This window comes from Aedes aegypti, chromosome 2 (assembly GCF_002204515.2).
Source record: "Aedes aegypti strain LVP_AGWG chromosome 2, AaegL5.0 Primary Assembly, whole genome shotgun sequence".
In the NCBI taxonomy this organism is placed as follows: Eukaryota; Metazoa; Arthropoda; class Insecta; order Diptera; family Culicidae; genus Aedes; species Aedes aegypti.
The window spans coordinates 115,724,089-115,744,435 of record NC_035108.1 but is presented as its reverse complement, the minus strand read 5'-3'; the positions used below and the strand labels follow the sequence as shown (position 1 = coordinate 115,744,435).

General features: G+C 37.3%; 2 protein-coding genes across 2 annotated transcripts; one reads left to right on the top strand and one right to left on the bottom strand.

Annotated features, from left to right (window-relative positions):
• Nucleotides 1-3,888: 3,888 nt before the first annotated feature.
• On the top strand, nucleotides 3,889-5,341 carry LOC5565533. The gene is made up of 2 exons (XM_001649842.2): nucleotides 3,889-4,040; nucleotides 4,097-5,341. Exon 2 carries the CDS (start codon nucleotides 4,166-4,168, stop codon nucleotides 5,075-5,077), a length of 912 nt encoding a protein of 303 aa, XP_001649892.2. The 5' UTR covers nucleotides 3,889-4,040; nucleotides 4,097-4,165; the 3' UTR covers nucleotides 5,078-5,341.
• Nucleotides 5,342-14,822: 9,481 nt separating this feature from the next.
• Nucleotides 14,823-19,224, bottom strand: LOC5565556 (uncharacterized protein C45G9.7). The gene is made up of 3 exons (XM_001649843.2): nucleotides 18,871-19,224; nucleotides 15,739-15,867; nucleotides 14,823-15,675 (listed from the first exon to the last, which is right to left on the bottom strand). The coding sequence occupies exons 1-3, from the start codon at nucleotides 18,922-18,924 to the stop codon at nucleotides 15,487-15,489; spliced, it is 372 nt and encodes a 123-aa protein (XP_001649893.1). The 5' UTR covers nucleotides 18,925-19,224; the 3' UTR covers nucleotides 14,823-15,486.
• Nucleotides 19,225-20,347: the final 1,123 nt, after the last annotated feature.

The window sequence follows — 20,347 nt, the reverse complement described above, 5'->3', positions numbered from 1 at the left end:
CAACTCACTCCAGAGTTGGATTTCAAATTTCGTTCGACCCAACTAGGTTCGATGGCTTCTCTGCCCATCGACCAACTCACTCCAAAGTTGGATTTCAAATTTCGTTCGACCCAACTAGGTTCGATGGCTTCTCTGCCCATCGACCAACTCACTCCAAAGTTGGATTTCAAATTTCGTTTGACCCAACTAGGTCCGATGGCTTCTCCGACCCATCGACCAACTCACTCCAGAGTTGGATTTCAAATTTCGTTCGACCCAACTAGGTTCGATGGCTTCTCTGCCCATCGACCAACTCACTCCAAAGTTGGATTTCAAATTTCGTTCGACCCAACTAGGTTCGATGGCTTCTCTGCCCATCGACCAACTCACTCCAAAGTTGGATTTCAAATTTCGTTTGACCCAACTAGGTCTGATGGCTTCTCCGACCCATCGACCAACTCACTGTATTAGTCAAATTCTATTAACTAAATGCTATCCACACCCGAGTCTTGTTACACGGTTTTTACAATTTCATTTACGATATTACGAGTAACTCAACATTCATAATTGGTTGAATATACAGGACCTATGTCTGTACAACTGTATCCAATTGCTCAGTCGTTAATGTTCTAGTATTGGGTACACATATGTGTTCTTATTGCTCCCAACCATGCTTTAGAAACACAATGATACATGTATCCAGAGTCATCGTGCAATGTGTAGTTTTTTTATCTAAACCGAACTCTTCAGCAATGATGATTTAGAACATCGTCTATATAAAGGATTTGTCGAAACTATTCGAAATAAGCAACATATCATTGTTAACAATACTCTTGTAGATCGAAAAATTCATTTTTTTTCTGAAATTTGGAAGGTTTTTCAGTCAAACCAAGATTATACAAGATTAGACCTTCATTACCCTAAAAGACTTTGATCCAATTACCGACAGAGTCCAAAAAATGATCGATCTGGAAAACAACTTCATCGCGGAAGTGATTTTAGAACATAAGAGCAAAACAGACCATGTCCCATTTGTGATGTTCTGCTTGAAAGGTTCAATCAGATTCAACTTACACTTGTCAACTATAACTTTAATTAAACGGAGCTACTTCATGAAAATTATTACCGGTAACAATCTCTGAACAAGAAAGAAGTGTAATTGACTAAATGTACCGGTCATTTCGTAAGATAACCCCAATTCGGCTTAACTTTAGACCGAAGTTCATATAAGAAATGAACTATCTTTAATAAAAGTGCGCCGAAGTTTTGGCTGCCAAACTCCTATAAACGCCACTCGGATTATCGATAGTTTTTTATTTGACAACAGCGATAAATTCCAACTCAGTACAAAGTTATTTTTTTACCCAGCGATAGCTTTTGAAATCTCCCTAGTGGGTTAAAACAACTTAAATGTAATAAAACCAATATTTGACTTATTCCACGGAATTGTATCATTGAGTCGACACATTTCTATCTGTTCTTTACATCAATGCTATTGCGAAAGAGGCAAAACAACCCCACCGCGGTTGAAAACTAAGTGCGTCTAAAATGTCCTAATTGTAAAGTTTAAGTTTTTTTTTTTTTAACTATATTTTTGGGTTGTCTGATTTTTCCGTGTGTGATCAGCGAGAGGAAACAAAACAAATTGGGCACCTTACCTTTACTCCAAAATGTGAGAGTATGATATGAACTAATCTACGATGACGTCACGCATGAACACTTCTAATTCACGATTGCGTCACATAACTTTCTTTCACGCAATTATTTCTCATTTTTCCTGTGTTTCTCTTTCTTCGTACCATATGCATAACTTCCACCTTTTAAACACTATTATACAGCACACACACACACACACACACACATAAAGCACCGGAGCCAAACTTCATCCCTGCTTTAGCAGATTGCAGTTAACACAATGTGACATCACATGACCGTGTGCAGGACGATTCGATGTGCACCTGTTTTTTTTTCTTTCCTGTTTACACAATCTCGTGGCCGAGCATATTACGAATATTTTTTTCAATAAACAATCCTACGGGAACGATTCAAGTTCCCTACCAACCACGTCATTGTCGTGAATTTGGCTTGCTACAAACTCCCGGAATAGCAAATACGCATCTAATTATAACTAGAACTAATAAACACGCACCTACTTATTATTCGAAGCGTCCGTTCTCGCGTAAATCCGTTTCAAAACTGATTTGTTTTTATGTTTTTTGGCGCATTCAAACCCTTTACGGGCCTTGTGCGCATTTTAACCCTTGCTATTACAAAAGCCCTTGCTATTACAAAAACCCTTTTTGGTTACACTTCGGTTAACAAATACTCAGTAGTGTAAATTAGTTACTCTTCATACATTCTGAATAATTTCTCACGAGAATATCTTAGTGTATCTATTCTCTACACATTTGTATATTCTTTCCTCATACAAATTACACAAATTTATTCCCTTCATACACTTTTACATCTATTCCCTACAGAAAATATTCGCCTCCTTTTCTTGATCAGAATGAGAGTGCGTCAGCGAATGTTACAAGTGTTGACACACAGTGATCGGCGCCAAACAGTGGGTGGTGTGTGTCTGTCTTGTTTTCGTTTATGGCTCGTTATCTTCCACGAACGATAAATGTCATGCGTGTTGTACACGCAGCGAACTGGACTATCGAATTTCATACATTTTGCCTTATGAAAGGTGGTGTGTGTCTGTCTTGTTTTCGTTTATGGCTCGTTATCTTCCACGAACGATATTGTGCTCTGCAAGATAAATCCACGTAATGCGATTATCTGAAAATGTCGATATACCGTCGCAGTGATAATGAAAATCACCAAAATGTTTCAGATTGGGCAAATTTGAAACATTTGTGTCCTTGAAGGACGAAAAAATCCAAGCCTACTTGAATTTTGACGTTGCGTTTGAATTGCGCGCATATTTTCTGCGCGTTACCGCCGCCGCTGGATGTGGATTTAATATAAGCGCCGCAATAAATGTCATGCGTGTTATACACGCAGCGAACTGGACTATCGAATTTCATACATTTTGCCTTATGAAAGGTGGAACGATTATTGCAATACGAACGCTTTATGTATCGTTTTAGCATCACTCCATCGAGGCGTCGATAGGCGCGTGGTGTACGCTCGGGGCTATCGATCGCAAGGTTCTTGGTTCGATTCCAGGTTGCCGCGAAAACGTTTTTTGTTTGCAAATGCTGGTTTCATATGGCATATTTATGAATTTCAATCCGATTTCTTGGGGCGAATTTTCATAAGGGGTTCCTATGTTTATCGATAGTCCATTTGCCTGAGTGTGTAAATGCAGGCGGATAAATTGGATGAAATTATTTACCGTCGCAGTGATGATGAAAATCACCATATGTTTCAGATTCAGCAAATTAGAAACATTTGTGTCCTTGAATGGCGAAAAAATCCAAGTCTACTTGAATTTTGACGTTGCGTTTGAATTGCGCGCATATCTTCTGCGCGTTACCGCCGCCGCTGGATGTGGATTTAATATAAGCGCCGCAATATGGCTCGTGTGTCAATGATCGTTAAATTTTCCAAAGCCTGATGGACCATCCTAATGTAGAACGAGTGTTGAACAGAGCTAATGTGTTCCTGGTCTCTGAGCTGTCAGTTAAAAATAAAAATCTAGATCAACATTTGTAAATAGTCTATCAACCTTTGTAATCAAAAACTTTGCACTTCGTTTTTTATTCAATTTCAACTTGCTCACGTTAATCTATGCCAAATTAATTATAGTTCATCTATCAGAATTTGTCCGAAAAACATTTGAAACGAAGAGACTTTGTTTAATGAGCGTAATGAAACAAAGCATGTTTGGAAAATGCTCCTGAATATTTTTCAGGAAAGGGAGATTCACTGAGGCTTTTTGTAATGTTGGTCTAGAAACAGCGACATCAGTCAGTCAGTCGCCGCCGTCGCCGCCAATCGTAAACAAAATCGCAATCGGTCAGTGAAAGTTTTTCTTTCGTTTCTCCTAATTTCGTTTCAGTTGGGATTTATGGCGATTTCAATTCGTAAAAAGGTAAAAAGTGTAATGCCAAGTAAGTAATACTTCAGCAATTGTTAAGAACGAGGCTTCAGTCGTATTTCTTTTCAGCTTAACTTTAAATACGCAAAAAAAGCGATGATAGTTCCGACACCGGATTGAGGTTAAACCCCCCCTAAAATGGAGTCGAGTAACGGTAGCGAGAAAGCCGACCTAAACAACTTGGTCAAAAACATCGTCAAAATTTTGCTGTCCACCTCCAAGTATTTCCACTGTCCGTTTTGTGCCGATGAGTATTTGTTCGAGTTCACCCTGAGACATCACCTGCTGAAGAATCATGAAGAGGACCTTTCCAAGATCGTACAATCGCCGGATTCCAGTATTAAGTTCTGTGATAGCAACATTTGTCCATACTGTGGGGCCTTATTCTATTACATTTCGGCGCTACCGAAGCACATCATGAACAGCCACAGCCGGGACTGTCTCATAAAGTGGCAAGCGATTGAGCGGGACAGCAGTCTGCGCAAGAGATTTGCCACCGAGCCGAGTATCCGGTGTGTTCCTTGTTCGCCGGGTTTGAGCGATCTCTTCGAAGAACTGAACACTGATTCCAGCAGAAAGAAACATCGAAGTCACCGCAGGAAGCCTTCCCCTCTGTACAAGTCAGCCCTGAAGAATGCCAACCGAATCTCCGCTTCTAAACGTATTTCCGGCGAATCTTGGGTCAGTTGTGACTTTGAATTCACCTCCGGAGAAGCAGCTCTCAGTGGTTCCGGTTCTGTAGGACGTCGATCCAATAGCGTCCGGAGGGAGCTCCAATTCGATGCGGTCGCATCGGAACCAACGTCCCCACAGGAACCAGAGGGCGTTTGCTCCGTGAAGAAAACGAAACGCGCTCGAAAGCGTTTCAATCTGAAATCACTCAAACCGAGAGTTGGCCTGAGGAAGTACGTGCTGTCAAAGTTCACCAAAAAGTATCGATGCAAAATTGTGACCAGCACACCGAATAATTTCCTGGATGATAGTGACGTCGAACGGAGCGATTCCCGGTTACACAATCAGGAACGCTGGAACAAGTTACATCTTGACTGAGTGGCGGCAGGTGAGTACCTTCCTATTAATCGTTGTTGGCACCCCCAAAGTATGGATATTCTGCAACAGGAATATTCTTCTAATTTTTATGGTATTATCGAATCAAAAGTTATTTAACAGAATCTAAAAGTATTTTGACAGTATGCTTTAACGTATCTCCTTGCCTAATTATTGTAATTCGTGGGCATTATTTGTAACTCGCATTTTTTTGGATGGGAATAATTATACATGCTAAGAATAATATATATGTCGATTTTTAGCTAAGTTAAAATTTGTTTTATTATATATTGTGAAAGCCAACATATACAATATGTACGTAGACAGGGAAATGGGAACACGAGAGGTTTTGTCAGAAATTTGAGACATATTTCATCAGAAATGCGTCAAAATCCGTCGCGAAACTTTCTAGGTTTCTGACCCTGATCTGATTGCAATATATCTTTAAATGTTTGTTTAGATTAATTATAGTAATGTACCTCTATCATCGCTAGTTATGAACAAATTATCTCAAAATGAATCCATCCTAAGTCTTTTTTATTCAGGTTCTCCACGAAATCCTCTAGAGTTTCCTCCAGATGTTTCTTCTAAGACGTTTCCAGGAAATCTAACAGAGAATCTTCATAGGATTATCATGGATTACTTCAAGTGTTCATCCAGAAATTTACGGCCTTCCTTATCCGAGAGTCCGCGGCTACAAAGCAAAGCCATGTTGAAGGTGGCTGGGTTCGATCCCCGGTCGGTCCAGAATCTTTTCGTAATGGAGATTTCCTTGACTTACCTGGGCATAAAGTATCATCGTACCTGCCACACGATATACGAATGCGAATATGTCAACTTTGGCAAAGAAAGCTCTCAGTTAATAACTGTGGAAGTGCTCATAAAAACACTAAGCTGAGAAGCAGGCTCTGTCCCAGTGAGGACGTAATGCCAAAAAGAAGAAGAAGATTCAGAAATGATTTTTCAAGATAGTTCAGCTAGCCCTACAAATATGCAATACTTACAGTATTTTTTTTTGCTCACCTAACCTTTGCGTACATATTGAAAAATCAAGTAACGCTGGTAGATCACCTTTTCGTGGTGCGTTACGGGGTAAGATCTAGCAATTTGAATCCTAGTCCCATCTGGTTTCTCAGGCTAGGGTAATATGTTGTGGTAATTCAAAGTTTCGCGGTACAAAATCCTTTTTAGGCGGCATCCACAAATTACATAACGCTCGAAGGGGAGGGAGGGGGTAGGCTCGAGCGTTACGACTCTTACAAAAATTTGAAAATTTCCATACAAAAAGCGTTACGGAGGGGGGGGGGAGTTGGTCGAAAATTTCGAATTTTAGCGTTACGTAATAAATGGATGCCGCCTCAGTAGTTGCTTATAAACCAGTGCTGGTTGTTGATGTTTCAGTTCGTTTACACGAGCTGTAGCATCCATTGTACTAATCAGTAATGGTGGTTGAGTTTCAAAGCCAACGTGATCAATCGTTTTATAATGCAACATAAGAAAGGGTGTTTGGTGAAACTGTGCGTTACATTACAGTCGAAGCGCGTTATAACGACATCGCAAGGGACCGTCGCAATAGAGAAAAGTCGTTATAGAGAATAGTTATAATATCGAAATGTGTTTCATGGGACCGGAAAAATGTCGCTATAGAGAGCTTTTGTCGTTATAAAAGTTGTCGTTATAACGAGCTTCGACTGTACGTCGTTATTAAATTTAGTGATTGTGAGGGTGCTAATAGTGATTCTAAAATAAAATTTATGGTGATGAAAATTTGTGGAAGTGATTGTGATAGTTTTGTGAAAAATACATGTATAATAATAATGACTATTAATTTAATAATGGTGAAAATACATTTCACAATACTTTCTCTGAATATAAACACTATTGCCTAGTTCTTCACACATGCATGATATGATAGTGTTTATAATGACAACGAGTGCAGAAGAATAGTTCGAAGTGATTGTTTTACTTTAATATTCTTGATCGTAGTGCTAAATCGTAGTTTGAATAGAAATGACTCTACAGCAATAAAAAAATGAAAAAAATATCTTTTAATTACTTAGTAATGATAACAGATGGTAATAACAATGAATTCATATGAAAATGGTGTAATGTAAATTTGATTTGATTTGTTTTATAAAAAATTGTAGCTGTGATAGTGAAAAGTGATATAATGGAAAGTATATTTGAAGTGTATTACGAAAGTTGTTGAGTGATATACGATTATCGGTTATATACGTGATAGTGATGAATAAAAGTGTCGATAGTGAGTGATGAAATGAAATGGAGAACTGAAGAACTGAATGAGGAACTTTTAATAAAACTATTTCGTTCTTCACTTTAACAACTAGTAGCATTTCAGGCCTTATAATAGTTTGATAGTAGTCTGAACTACTAGACTGCAAAACTACGGTAAGGGCTGATTGCTGGTAGGGTACACAGTGACCATTTGAGCAACATTGCTTAGGAACGTCTGTGTGATGAACGCAATAGAGGCTTATAAAAGCAAATGCTGGGAACGAGCTTAGGGCAGATTAAAAGTGCCAGTACTACCCCTATCGTTACTGACAAAAAAAAAGAGAAAAAAAAACTACCCAGGTAACCAATAAGCACTGTCATAGTCATAGGCGGCATATGAGCCGCTCAACAGGTTTTCAGTGCCAACAGGCTTCATATAACATTTTCAAGTGCTTTTAGGCACTGTCACCTTCGAGCACTGAAATTAGCCGTATATGCGTATATAACGCCATACCGCAGTGCTTGTAAGCCCTGTGCCCACAAGCCGCATACAACGACTGTCAATGCTGTTGCAAGGCTGTACTGGTCACAGAGGCCATCTGGATTCCAAGAACTGCGATCTACTTTACGACGCCTGGAAATATTAATGCAAGCAATTATTCTTGATACTTTCACGGTCTTTTCCTTCTCCCAAACATTCCCCATACTTCATTTTACACTCCTTTTTGACTTCCTTTGCAATGAAGTACAAATTAATCCAAATTGAACTGTTGGTATTTCCAGCCTCCAATAATTCTCTGCCTTATAAACGATGCTAAGCAAGGTAACTCATAAAAGCATAGATGGGGAAAGGGAACTGTATCATCTAATAGGAGCCTAGAAAACATCAGTTCGAGTCTAAGATACTTAGCAAAAAAAATAACTTGGAACCAGAGCGTTAAGTTAATCATGATTAAAAATTTGATGATTAAACGGTAAATCATGCAAAAAGCTTTTTCATTTGGATTTTTTTCTTCAATCATGAGTAAAGCTTATTATGCTCAACTGTATGATACATTTGTTGTATACTTCAAGGCGTTCAGGGCATCTCCAAAGTAATTTAATCACTATTTTTATAATTAATCAATGATTAATGATTAATCATTCATTGGCCAATGATTAAATGCCCATAAGTATGCACTAAACGCCTTGTATTATGAAACGAATAGGTTATACACTAGAATATGATGAATATTACTCATGATTAACGAAAAATCATACAAAAAAAGCTTCTGGACTTTTTGACAGCAAATTAATCACAATTTTTAATCACAAATTGTGATTAAATTTATGATTAATCATTAACGCTCTGCTTGGAACAGGTCAAAGAAAGAGAGAAAAGTACAGGAGATAAACAAACTTTTTTTTTTCTTTCTCTTCAACCAACCTGCTATAAAATGTTGACTTCTCTCGCTTCAGATATTCGGTACGAGTAGGCAGTATATAAGCCAAATAATTCGCCAAAAGTGGCTTTTTAACAGCCCTTAATTACGATATAGTTCCTATTAGCCCTGTTAGCCATGTCTTTTATTCGACTATAGAACCGACTTGGTGCCAAACTTTACGGCTTATTGGTTACTTAGGTAAGATTTCTCTAAAGATATTGTAATTGCTGACAATATCCTCAGAGAAATCCTAGTTTTTTTTAGATCCAGAGGTTCTATCCAAGATATCTACATTAGCCTGGGACACGATTATATGAAAAATTTAGATTCTCGCTCCAGTCCAAACCAATCCGATGCTTGGGAAAAAATATTAAGCATAGACTATTCGGAAATTTTGCCCAACGCCTTGCCAATAGGTTTTCATTGAATAACTTTTTGCACAAGCGTCGGATTGTTTCGCGGTCTTCGGCAATATTCTTCAAATGCCTATCGAGGTCTGTGCTCAGAATTTTTATAGAGGTCAATGGGCGACCTCTGGCGATTTTTCTTTGCAAAAGTAAGTTTCCCCATAGTAAATCCCATACAAACTTTTAACGGCTGGCGCTAAAATATAGTTTCTCTGATCGAGTTGAACTTTTGCACAATTGGTATGAGACCTAAATGCAATCCAAAAAGTGAACTGGAGCTAGAATCTTAATTTTGTCCCACACTAATCTTTACATATTGCTCCAGTTATTCTTTGAAATTTTATCAAGTTAGTGTTGAACGTTTTTTTTGACGGCATGCTTCCAGAAATGTCTTCAAGGAAATGCAAAGATTTATTTTTATGAAAAATAAATCCGTGAGGTATTTTTAAAGAAAATTTTTGAGTAACCTTTGATAAAACTATATAGGTATGTTTCAAAGTCACCTTTGAAGAATAAGGATCTCTGCAATAACTCTTGAGGGAGTTTAGGAGATTTCCTAGATAGTTTGCTAAGATAATCGAAAAGTCAATTTCGAGATAGTATGCCGCAGGATTTTTCCAAAGAAATTTCTCGGAAAATATTGGACAGAGTCTCTATAGAAATCTGTGTAGGAAAAAAGCTGTATAAACTGGCGCGAAAACTTAAATAAACTTATGAAAATTGCATGGATTTTGTTATATACTTTTTTAAGAAATGTTTGGTAAAACTGCAAAAGTAATACTTGGATGAAATATTGGAAAAATTACTAGGAAAAAAGAATAGATTTGTTCGAAGAACCCCTTAAGGAGTTTTGGATTTCTTGGAGGAAACGTGATTGAATTCTTGAAGGAATCTACATGCACAGGTGAAGGAATCCTTGTATGGTGTATTATTAAAAACTTTCAAACTATTTTTTTTCTAACACTCTGGAATAAACCTTTGTCCCTGGGCAAAGGCACAACCTTGTGATCAGCTTGATGATATTGTGAATATTAGTGATATAAGCAACAAGGACCCTACTTTTATTTTAATAAAGATAATGATATTGAGTGTTGATATGATTTATTTATTACAGTGATTATTTTTTAATGAGAAGTTTTATATTTTAAACTTGATGAAGCAGTATTGTGTTGTGGCTGGGTTATAGATGTGATGTTAATAATAAAAGTGGTATAGATAATGGTGACGCTGTTAGTAGAAATTCTGTTGATAATTAAGATGGTACGGCTAGCAACATAAAAAAACACTCTGGAAGAAGCCTTTGTGGATTTCCTCGGAAGAAATTCTATAGAAATCTTTTGCAGATCTCTTAGAGTAACAACTGGAGAATTTGGTTGAAAGATTAGTGAAGAATATCTTTTGGAAATTCTACTATAATTTTAGAGATTTTTAGAGAAAATTCTAGAGAAATTCTTCTAAGCATCCTTTGAATAATCGCTGGGAGAGTTTATAGGAGAATTGGTAGAGAAATCTCTAGAAGAAATTCTGGAGAGCTCCCTGTAAGATAAGGTATTTAAAATAAAATCACAAATAATTCCTGAAGCTTTTCCTCGGGGAATCTGAAACAAGTTTTTTGAAGCGGCTTAGAACCCGTTATAGTCTCTGGAAGTTTATTTGAAGCAGTTTTGCATCAGGATTTATTGCAAGCTGAAAAGGAAAAAAAGACTTTGGGGACCATTTTAGTTAAAATAGATACTTTAGAAATTACTAAATGATCTCTATCAGAAATAGAGACTTTTTACAGACTTCCATTTAGTGGGTTTCGTAGCCGTGCGGTTAGCGGCGTCAGTCGTTTAGGCGTATTGTGCTACGAAGTGTGGGTTCGATTCCCGCCCCAGTCGGAGAAAACTTTTCGTCAAACGAAAAAATTTTCACTGGTCCAATGGTCGTTCCGTGTGTCCGTTGTCTAATGTTAGTTAAGTTCAGTCTGTGCAGCCTATGGCTGAAGACGGTTTAAATTGTCTTTTAAAAAGATACCAAGTCTCTAAAAACAAACCTACTACACCATCGTATCAAGTTTATTATTATTTAGTATTATTCATATTAATATGAATATATTTGATATTTATATCCTTTTTATGTCAAATTGACCAAACTGATTGTCTATACAACCAGGTAGGTTGTTCTAATTTCCTCATCTATCAAAAAATGGATGAACAGCAAACATTCTGTGAATTTTGTGTAGTTTTTTTTTCTTTGCACCGAAGTGATCCGGGTAATTGCAAAAGTTTTCAACAGAAACTGAAGATGCTTGAAAAATGTTTCATCGCGCAGAAGCTCTATCAAATATGTCGCTAAAATTTCTCCAACAATTCTGCAAAAAAAAGTCTTGCGAAAAATCGTTTCTTTAATCAATTATTACAGTTAGTTTCCTAGGAATTTCACTATAGATATTCTCAATCGTTCTTCTCACGAGCTAGAACTTTTTGGGGGTCATGCACAACTAGGCAGGAAAATACCATGACACACCTTGTCGTGTCTTTCATTCTCCATAAGACTAAGTACGACATTGATTGAGTTTGTATGTAGTTTGAACAGATGATAAATAATTTCATTTATTTTTCAAGCTCCTGCTGACATTTTTTTTTTTGAATCGTGGGTGGGACAATCCTTTGACTGTTCTACCCAGCTGTATGTACTACGCGTCACTGGTGGAAGTGCTCATAAGAACACTAAGCTGAGAAGCAGGCTCTGTCCCAGTGAGGACGTAATATCAAGAAGAAGATTATGATAATGGTGAATATCTTGCTATTCTTATATTTTTTTGTTCAATACTAGTTTTTAGTCTTTAGCGATCCCAATTCAAATAAAAACATTCACTAATTTATATCGTGCACTTATTTCATGAGAGGCATGAATGTTCGATCAGGTTATTATAGTTTTATGCCATTTAAGTTATCTCACTTATCATTTTACAGTATCATCCGACTAAACCGAAAAAAATGATCAATTTCAACCGAAGTTTTCGTTTTGTCTGATATGTTTTCTGTAATGGGGATAATGCAGAAATAATGGATGGATGGAAATAATGAATAATTAAATTCGAAATTATACGCTGAAGATGGTAAGCTACTCCCAAGCTCTAGGGTTTCGTTCTACTTCGTCGTAAGAGCTACTATTCGTCGTATCAAACTTAAAATGTTCCACTACAGCGGATATTCCAACTTACCTGCAACATAGATTCATTTTCCAAATGTAATTTTGTGAAAGCTTTTATGATTCGTCCACCTGTACACCAAAAATGCAATGAAACTAATGTATTTCGATAAATAACTTTAGTTCAATTATCCACTTTACACTTTTTCACCGAAATCGCATGGACGAACACGATTTGAGAGAAATGCTTAGAGATCGACATCAGTCACACCACTTTCCAACACAAGTTTCTTCCTGCCCCCGTGGGTGACTTATTTCGCCGGGCACTTATTTTCACTATGGAAAACCTTCATACTTGTTCACTGAAGGATCTCATTCCAATCACACGCCGTAAAACTTCAATAAATCACCAAATTTTACGAAATTTCCTCAACCACCGCGTATGATTGAAAAAAACAAAGTTCTTTCCGTCGTACTGAGAAAAAAAAAAGCTTGTGCGCATCAATGTGTGCGCGACGCTCGACGTATAAATACGGTTCCTTTGATTGTGTTGTTTTCGCTGTACTGTGAGCAAATGCCATAATTGTACGGTCAAAAGGAATTGTGTTCATATGTTTGGGCTGAATTTTGATGACGAACAAAGAATTTTAAAGGAAATTAGTATATTCCAACATGCTGAAGAAACGGAGGGAGATGCCCGTAGATCTATATAATCTAGTGAAACATTTTATTATAGCGTTGATATATTGTGTTTTAACCACTCAATACATCACAGTGAGCCGTAAGTTGTGAGACGAATCTGGAAACTGATTGCAACGGAGTTGAAAACGATACGACGGATTGAGAATACGATAAGATGCATTTTCTTTGCATTATTTCCAAAAACAGATCAAGATTTATCAAAATGTTATTGTACAATGCTAAAGCCGTTTTGAGAAAGAATTGTTTGGCATCGGTTTGTATCAGCATCATTCACTGCAATACTGGGAAAATTACAGTTCGCACTGATCAATGCTTAATACGATGGATACTAGCATATCACCCTATTTGTTGAATTTAGATTATTAAATCACAGAGTAGCAACTACGAATATTACGGTCACTGAAATCGTGGTTACAAAACTTTAACAAGCCAACAATTGGTCTGGAGGAATTTCAACGAAAATGGAGAATCAACGCAAACAAAACCTAAACTATCTTTTTTACAAGAAAAAGAGCAGAGCGCAATAAAGCAGTTCGCTGTATGTACTCGCTTCTCAAACGGTGTTCCAAACTAAATCTAAAAACATAATGCTGGTCTTCCAATGCAAACTCCTGCACAACCTCGACCCTTGGTACTCAACAGAACAGCTATATCTTGTCACAAAAATGAATATTGTCGAAAAGTTTATTAGTCGATCTAACCGAAATTTCACTAACTCTTGTTAACTACCCTTTAATAGGATTGGTTTAAGATATTCTTATGGAATTATGTTAGAGTTTCATCCAGTTATTTCTCATCAGATACCATAGAGATTCCTCCAGAAATTATTTTACAATCAACAAACAATGTCTCCAGAAGTTCATCTATGAATACAAGAATTACTCCGAAAACCTTTGCAAAGACCGTTTCTATTCCAAAAAAATCTGTAAGACATCACCCAGGAATTTTTAAAGTTTTCTCCTAGTGTACTTTCAGGGATTTTACTCAAAAAAAAACATCAGATGTCGATGTCAATTTCGTCTTTCATTATATCAGGAATTTCTACAGAGATAACCTAAAATTTTTTTACAACGATTTCTTCAGGTATCTACACAAACATTTTTCAAAATATTTCTCTTCCGCAAATATTTCTTTAAAAATTAATATTTGTAGATCTGTATCTGGAATCCCCCATAAATAACAATAATAAATTCCTACAAGAATTTCGTCTTGGGATACCCGTTAAGAATTTTATCCAAAAACTCTAAAGATTTCTTCCTGGCCTGAATTGTAGGGTTTGACGGTGCCAAACTCAAGGTGCACCATACAAGAATGTCGATCTGAAAAAGATATCACCTTCTAATACTTTGGCACGCCTCTAACAGTTCACGACTTATCTTGAAACGGGTGATTTCAAGTAAAGGTTTTTTTAAACATGTTTCGGTGTAATATCAGTTAATCTTCGAGCGGAGGAGCCACCAGGGCTGAGTAGTTATTTATAAACCAGTGCTGATAGTTGATGTTGTAGTTTGTTTATACGAGTTGTAGCATTCTTTGTACTAGATGGTTAATATTCGAAGCCAACGTTTGATCCATATTTTTCTTAAGTAACGTATAAATGAGATTTTATTTGAGGTATTCTACCTCTTATACAGGTGGCTATTAAACATTGGCTTACACAGTTTCACACTAGGACTTATACGTCTGTTATCTGTGCTGGTATGGAATATCTTAGTTTGGTATTCGGCAGCAATTTTGTTCTGCTCCGGTATGGGCTTTTCCATCACTAGATTGGCCAAAGTATTTTGATGTAGGTGTAATAAGAAAGGATTTCTCAAATCGTTCCCATAATTCAGTCGATGAGCGTTTACTTTGGCATGCATTTATTCCCATTTGAGGCTATATAAAATTAGATAAACAGTTACATCTTATCTATTACGATTGATCAGCTTGCTTGTGTGGATTGTTTAATAGGATTGATGGAACATTTGTAATTCTCCATGCCTGATGAATTTGAAACAAATCTTGGAATTGTGTATAAGTCGTAACACCCCCCGTAACATACAAATTTTGTGGTGTAAAAAATCTAATAGGTTTTTATTTGAATAAACTGGAATATCACTTAGATAGGTTAACAATAGAGGAACATTTTGTGATCATTATGTGTAAGTCTAATAAAGAGAGCTCATTTCCTGGTAAAGTGCTTACGCTAGCTAATAAGCATAGAGAAAAATCAAATGTTCCCAACAGCCTAGAAACTTGGTAGCGAAAGATTTCCCAGCTGTTCAATGTACGGTTTTATTATCAAGGTCCGCTGTGCAATGAATAAAGTAATCCTTATTTAAAAATGCTTCCGAATGTACTGATAAAAACATTTCTGAAACTATACTCTAACACGGGCATGTCCTATCCGGCAGCGATGCCTACATCCATTAAAAGCTAATATACGATCTAATAGTAGTAATACCTATTGTAACAAAAAGTCTACGCCTTCGGCACAGCGACGTGTATGTGTCTGTGTGTGTGATGTTTAAGTTGAGGTAACTCCCTTTCGTGCCACCAGCAGATTGAGCACCGGGTTTTTCCTAATATAACTGACGGCTTTCTTGTGCGTTACCATAGTAAAGTCGTATCCGTTACATTGTAAAATTTTATCGTGCATTCGAAGGCCGGATTTTGCCGCAGGACTCCCTTCGTGGACTTCCGTCACGTAAATGCCCTGGAATTGAATTTTGTTGATCAATATCAATGTAAGGCCGGTTCTCGTTATCGTAACACTTACATAATCAGTATATCCTTGAGGACTTTTTTTGAAATCTTGGTCTATTCCACCACCGATTTTGAACCCGCATTTAAGTACTTCGCGTCCCTCTTCGTCCACATCTTTTTCTTTGTGCAACGTTATAGGAATCTGAAACGAAAGTTAAAAGAATTGTTTGGATTATTAAAAATTTAATTTCACTTTGGTTAATCAGGTATTTATTGATGATTCGCCTTCAGCGCCTAAAAACTGAAACGGTGCCATTGTCGTATATATTTGCTATTAACATTAAAAATACCTGTTCTGAGATATAGGTACTCGTAGAGTTTAGCAATTTCACATGGGATTAATTTCGGCGGTTAGACGTTAGCAGGAATAAGATGAAACTAACGGAAAACCGTAAATTTATCGAAAGGTGGAAGCAGCACTTCAACGAACGTCTGAATGATGCTGAGATTCAAGCAAAATGAAATTCAGATTTAAAGTTTTCTTCTTGCATACCCGAGCTTAAAATAAAAACAAAATGAAAATTGATTTTGTCATTATTCTTAGATTTTTTTTTTCTAATTGTTTATTTATTGGGCTCAATCGTTGTCAACACTTTACGGAGCCAATGGTCATTTAAATTGTATTGTTGTTGTACAATTTCATTCAAACTATAATAAAAACTAACATGCGGACTAATCCGATATATCGGACTTTGAACCGATAGACGACAGTCGGGATGAGCTTCGCTGCTTTTTCTCCTTAGGTGGCAAAATACTCCTAGACGCCTTGGCCTCCAAGTCACGTTTCTTCTGCGGCTCCGTTTCGTCTTCCACACTAATCTGTGCAATCCCTGCATACTGCGTATATGTCTTTCCGTTGGCCCTCCAAAATCTTATTGGCACTGGTTTGGCCTTGGCTTTCGGTATATCCTCTTTTTCCTGAGTTTCCTCGCATATTTCTTCCGACGCAATGATTTCCTCCTCTAAAACCTCTATCTCCAATTCCGTTACTTTTTCAATTTCCATTGATGTATTTTCCTTCACTACACCAGCATAGGTGCATGGTTCTCCCATTTCCTTGTCAGCATTTGGACGTTGAACCTTTTTCTTGGGACAGGCGCTCATCTGGTGTCCCTTTTCAGCACAAATAAAACACTTTTCCTTGTTTCCGAAGTAAAAAATGTTACCTCTCCAGTTAAGGAAATAAAGCACTGGCGGAATTTCTGATTTGACGTTCATATACACCCCACGAACGCCGTTGTATATGTCCAATCCAAGACCAGCAGGAAACTTTTCCCGTATTACTCGTTTAACTTCTCCGTACTTGCCTAGGACCAACGATATTTCTTTATCGGGCAGCTCCGGTGGTAGTTCACACACTCGCACGTATTGAAAATTGCCTTCCGCATCTGATGCTTGCACCACCACTGTCGTCCCATTCGCATATTCAAAACGAAGTGGATGTGCATTGTTCTCCATTGCTTGCTTGAACGCTTTTTGGGTCTTGAATTTCAAGTAAACACTGTGGGTTTCCGCTCGTCTGTACAGCGTATCCATTTCGATGGTACTGATATCCAATGCTTTGGCAAATTTGGCAATTTCTTCATAAGAGGGCCGTGCAGATTCCGGAGGAAAAGCAAACCTCACCGTGTTCTTAATTTCAACCATCTTCAAGAACGCTTATGGATTTTCAACAGCAACCAAGAGACACGTTCTGCTGCACCCGTTCGCGACAGCAGATGAAAGCAAACTGGTGATTATTCTTAGATTGTGATAACTTGAATCAATGATATTTTGATTGAGTTAACGAAAATTACATTAACAAATGAGATCAAAATTTTATATGAGAGTAATGAAAATGTAATACAGTTAACTCTCCCTTACTCGTTATTCCATACCTTTATATCGAGTTAGAGAACCATAGTAAAAGTTGGTTTTCGTGGCTACCTCGATGGTCTCGTGGTTTTGTGTTCTATAACTCAATATCTCCCTAACTCGATGGTCTCTTCAATATCGAGTTATGGAAAGTTGACTGTATTAGAATAATGAATCAATTAGTATTTTTCTAAATATCAGAAAAGGCAAAAAATGCAAGTTCTCGACCGAATTGTCTGATTTTTTTGTAACAAGAAGCACTTCATATTCGCATATTGTGGCCAAACATGAGCTCAGTAAAAGTTTTTCAAAAAACCCCTCTGCCGAAGTGAATTAAAAGTGCTAAGAATAGGAACCGGCTCCCTAAATATGTAACTCGCCATATGATTTGAAACTTTACTGAAGATGCTCTTATATTTGATTGATCCGTTCGGTACGTTTTTGACAGATTTAGAAACGTAGAACGATTTCGGTAATGGTTAACTTTCTTGGAAAAGGTAAACATCATATTTTGCTATACTTCGGCTGTTCCAAATTTGTCAAATTGCTACCGATGTCGGTAATCTAAGTTAATTACTACAGTCACCCCACAGTTATAGATAGCACACAGATATGGATCAAAGTTTGCTTAAACGGAGAATATCTTTATCTACGTGAACCATAAATCTGTACAGCATTGCAATTAATTATGACATCTTCTAGCATATTTTATTCGTCCGTATGGAATAAAATGTTATGCGTATTCATGGAATCATTGATTCATAACGGTGGGGCATTGAAAACCCGTTCCACAGTAATGAATCAACGATAAGACGATTCCGAAAGAAACGCCGAAACGTATACTTTCACTCACACGCCATTCGTTTACTTCACAGATAAATTGCTTTTATAATGCTTTGATCCATAATAAGGACCCTCCTGTTCCACTGACCCACATCTGTGGAACGGACAAGGTTTGAAATTTCTATCGAAATCGACACTTTTTCGTAAATAACCGCGATTTTTTATGAGTATTCTAGAAAACAACTATATTCGGCATTGTCTGGCGGGTTATTTTGTTTTGTACAAGGTCACCATGATTTGTAATATACTTTATTCTAAAAAATGACCCTTAGCTTATCCATAAGTGTGGGGTGACTGTATATTAAAACCATTAGATAGAGCTCAATTTGGCTCATCTTTTATGTACATGAAATATGGCATTTGTAAAACCCTGACCAACCTGTTAACTTTCCCCACCCATTTGGCAACATTGCCCCAAATCAGAGTATGCATCATTCATCGCACTTACGCTGAGGCACTCCATCGCGGTCCCCGCCTGGTGTTGAAACGCCATTTTTGCCATTATGATTCCTTTGATTCCTTTGGCCCACCTTCGGTTGAGGAAACACTCGGTGGTTACTTTTATCGACAATGCAGGAAATTTATCACGGATCCAATCGCTGCTTATCTCGTTTTTGGACGTCAAAAAACAATGTTAAATATCTTGTTGCTGACGAATCGCACCACACTAATCTTTGTATGCTTATAACAACGAATTGGTGTTGTATTTACCGACTGTGGTAGAAATGCGAATTAACACTCAAACTGATTCATAACACTGCCACTTGATCAACGTACATTCACGGTGACTAAAGGTATAATTTGTATTTGTATATCTTACACAATACACACATACAAATTTTCGACTTCGGTAATATTTTATCGAAATTATAGCCGCTTATCGCTTATCGAATTGAATACTAAAACTCTTTAAATTTACAGAACCTAGGAAATGTCCAGGGGCCCAGATAGCCGTAGCGGTAAACGCGCAGCTATTCAGCAAGACCAAGCTGAGGGTCGTGGGTTCGAATCCCACCGGTCGAGGATCTTTTCGGGTTGGAAATTTTCTCGACTTCCCAGGGCATAGAGTATCTTCGTACCTGCCACACGATATACACATGCAAAAATGGTCAATTGGCATAGAAAGCTCTCAGTTAATAACTGTGGAAGTGCTCATAAGAACACTAAGCTGAGAAGCAGGCTTTGTCCCAGTTGGGACGTAACGCCAGAAAGAAGAAGAAGGAAATGTTTTATAGTTCGCGTAACTATGTTTTAAATAGATAATTGTTCTAGTTGTAACGTCTGTTTGACTGTACTTCTATTGAGATATCGGTAAATGTTTACCGATTCTCGGTAACATTCGGCGAGATTTCGATAAAAAATGGATTTAATTTAAATGTGTAAGCCAATAAAATTATGTCAGTTTATTGAAATGTTTTATCACATATATTCATATGCGTAACATTTAAGATTTTTTACGATATGTATTTAAATAGCAAAGCAAAATCAAAAATTTTTGTTTTGTAAGCATCCATAGCTACCAACACTAATGCGAGAAAATATGTAGCATACCTTGCTCTAAGAACTTTTGAATTTACTGCTTTTCATTCTTTGACAGTCGACACTGATGCAGCGTATACATGTACAAACTAGTTGCACAAACTTGCTCGGCAAATATTTTTTTTACTGGGCTCGAACTGTAAATCACCTCACGAAAAAAATACTGAACTACGGTAAAAAAAAACATCCACACTTAGAATTTATCACAGATTTCTGTGAAATTTCACCGACAACAGCAGATTTTTCGGTAAACCGTTCGGTGGTTTTTTACTGCACCGAACGATCCGTAAATCTTGAGAAAGTACATCTGTCGAAAGTACCGAATAGTTCGGTGATTTTATACAGATTTTTTGTGAAATTGTTGTTTGTTTTAGGGGATTTCACTG

Coding starts and splice junctions, on each gene's coding strand:
- LOC5565533 (XM_001649842.2), top strand. CDS start 4,166: ATGGAGTCGAGTAACGGTAGCGAGAAAGCCGACCTAAACAACTTGGTC.
- LOC5565556 (XM_001649843.2), bottom strand. CDS start 18,924: ATGGCAAAAATGGCGTTTCAACACCAGGCGGGGACCGCGATGGAGTGC. Junction 15,868..18,870: donor CCGCGATGGAGTGCCTCAGC/GTAAGTGCGATG, acceptor CTTTCGTTTCAG/ATTCCTATAACGTTGCACAA. Junction 15,676..15,738: donor CTCAAGGATATACTGATTAT/GTAAGTGTTACG, acceptor ATTCAATTCCAG/GGCATTTACGTGACGGAAGT.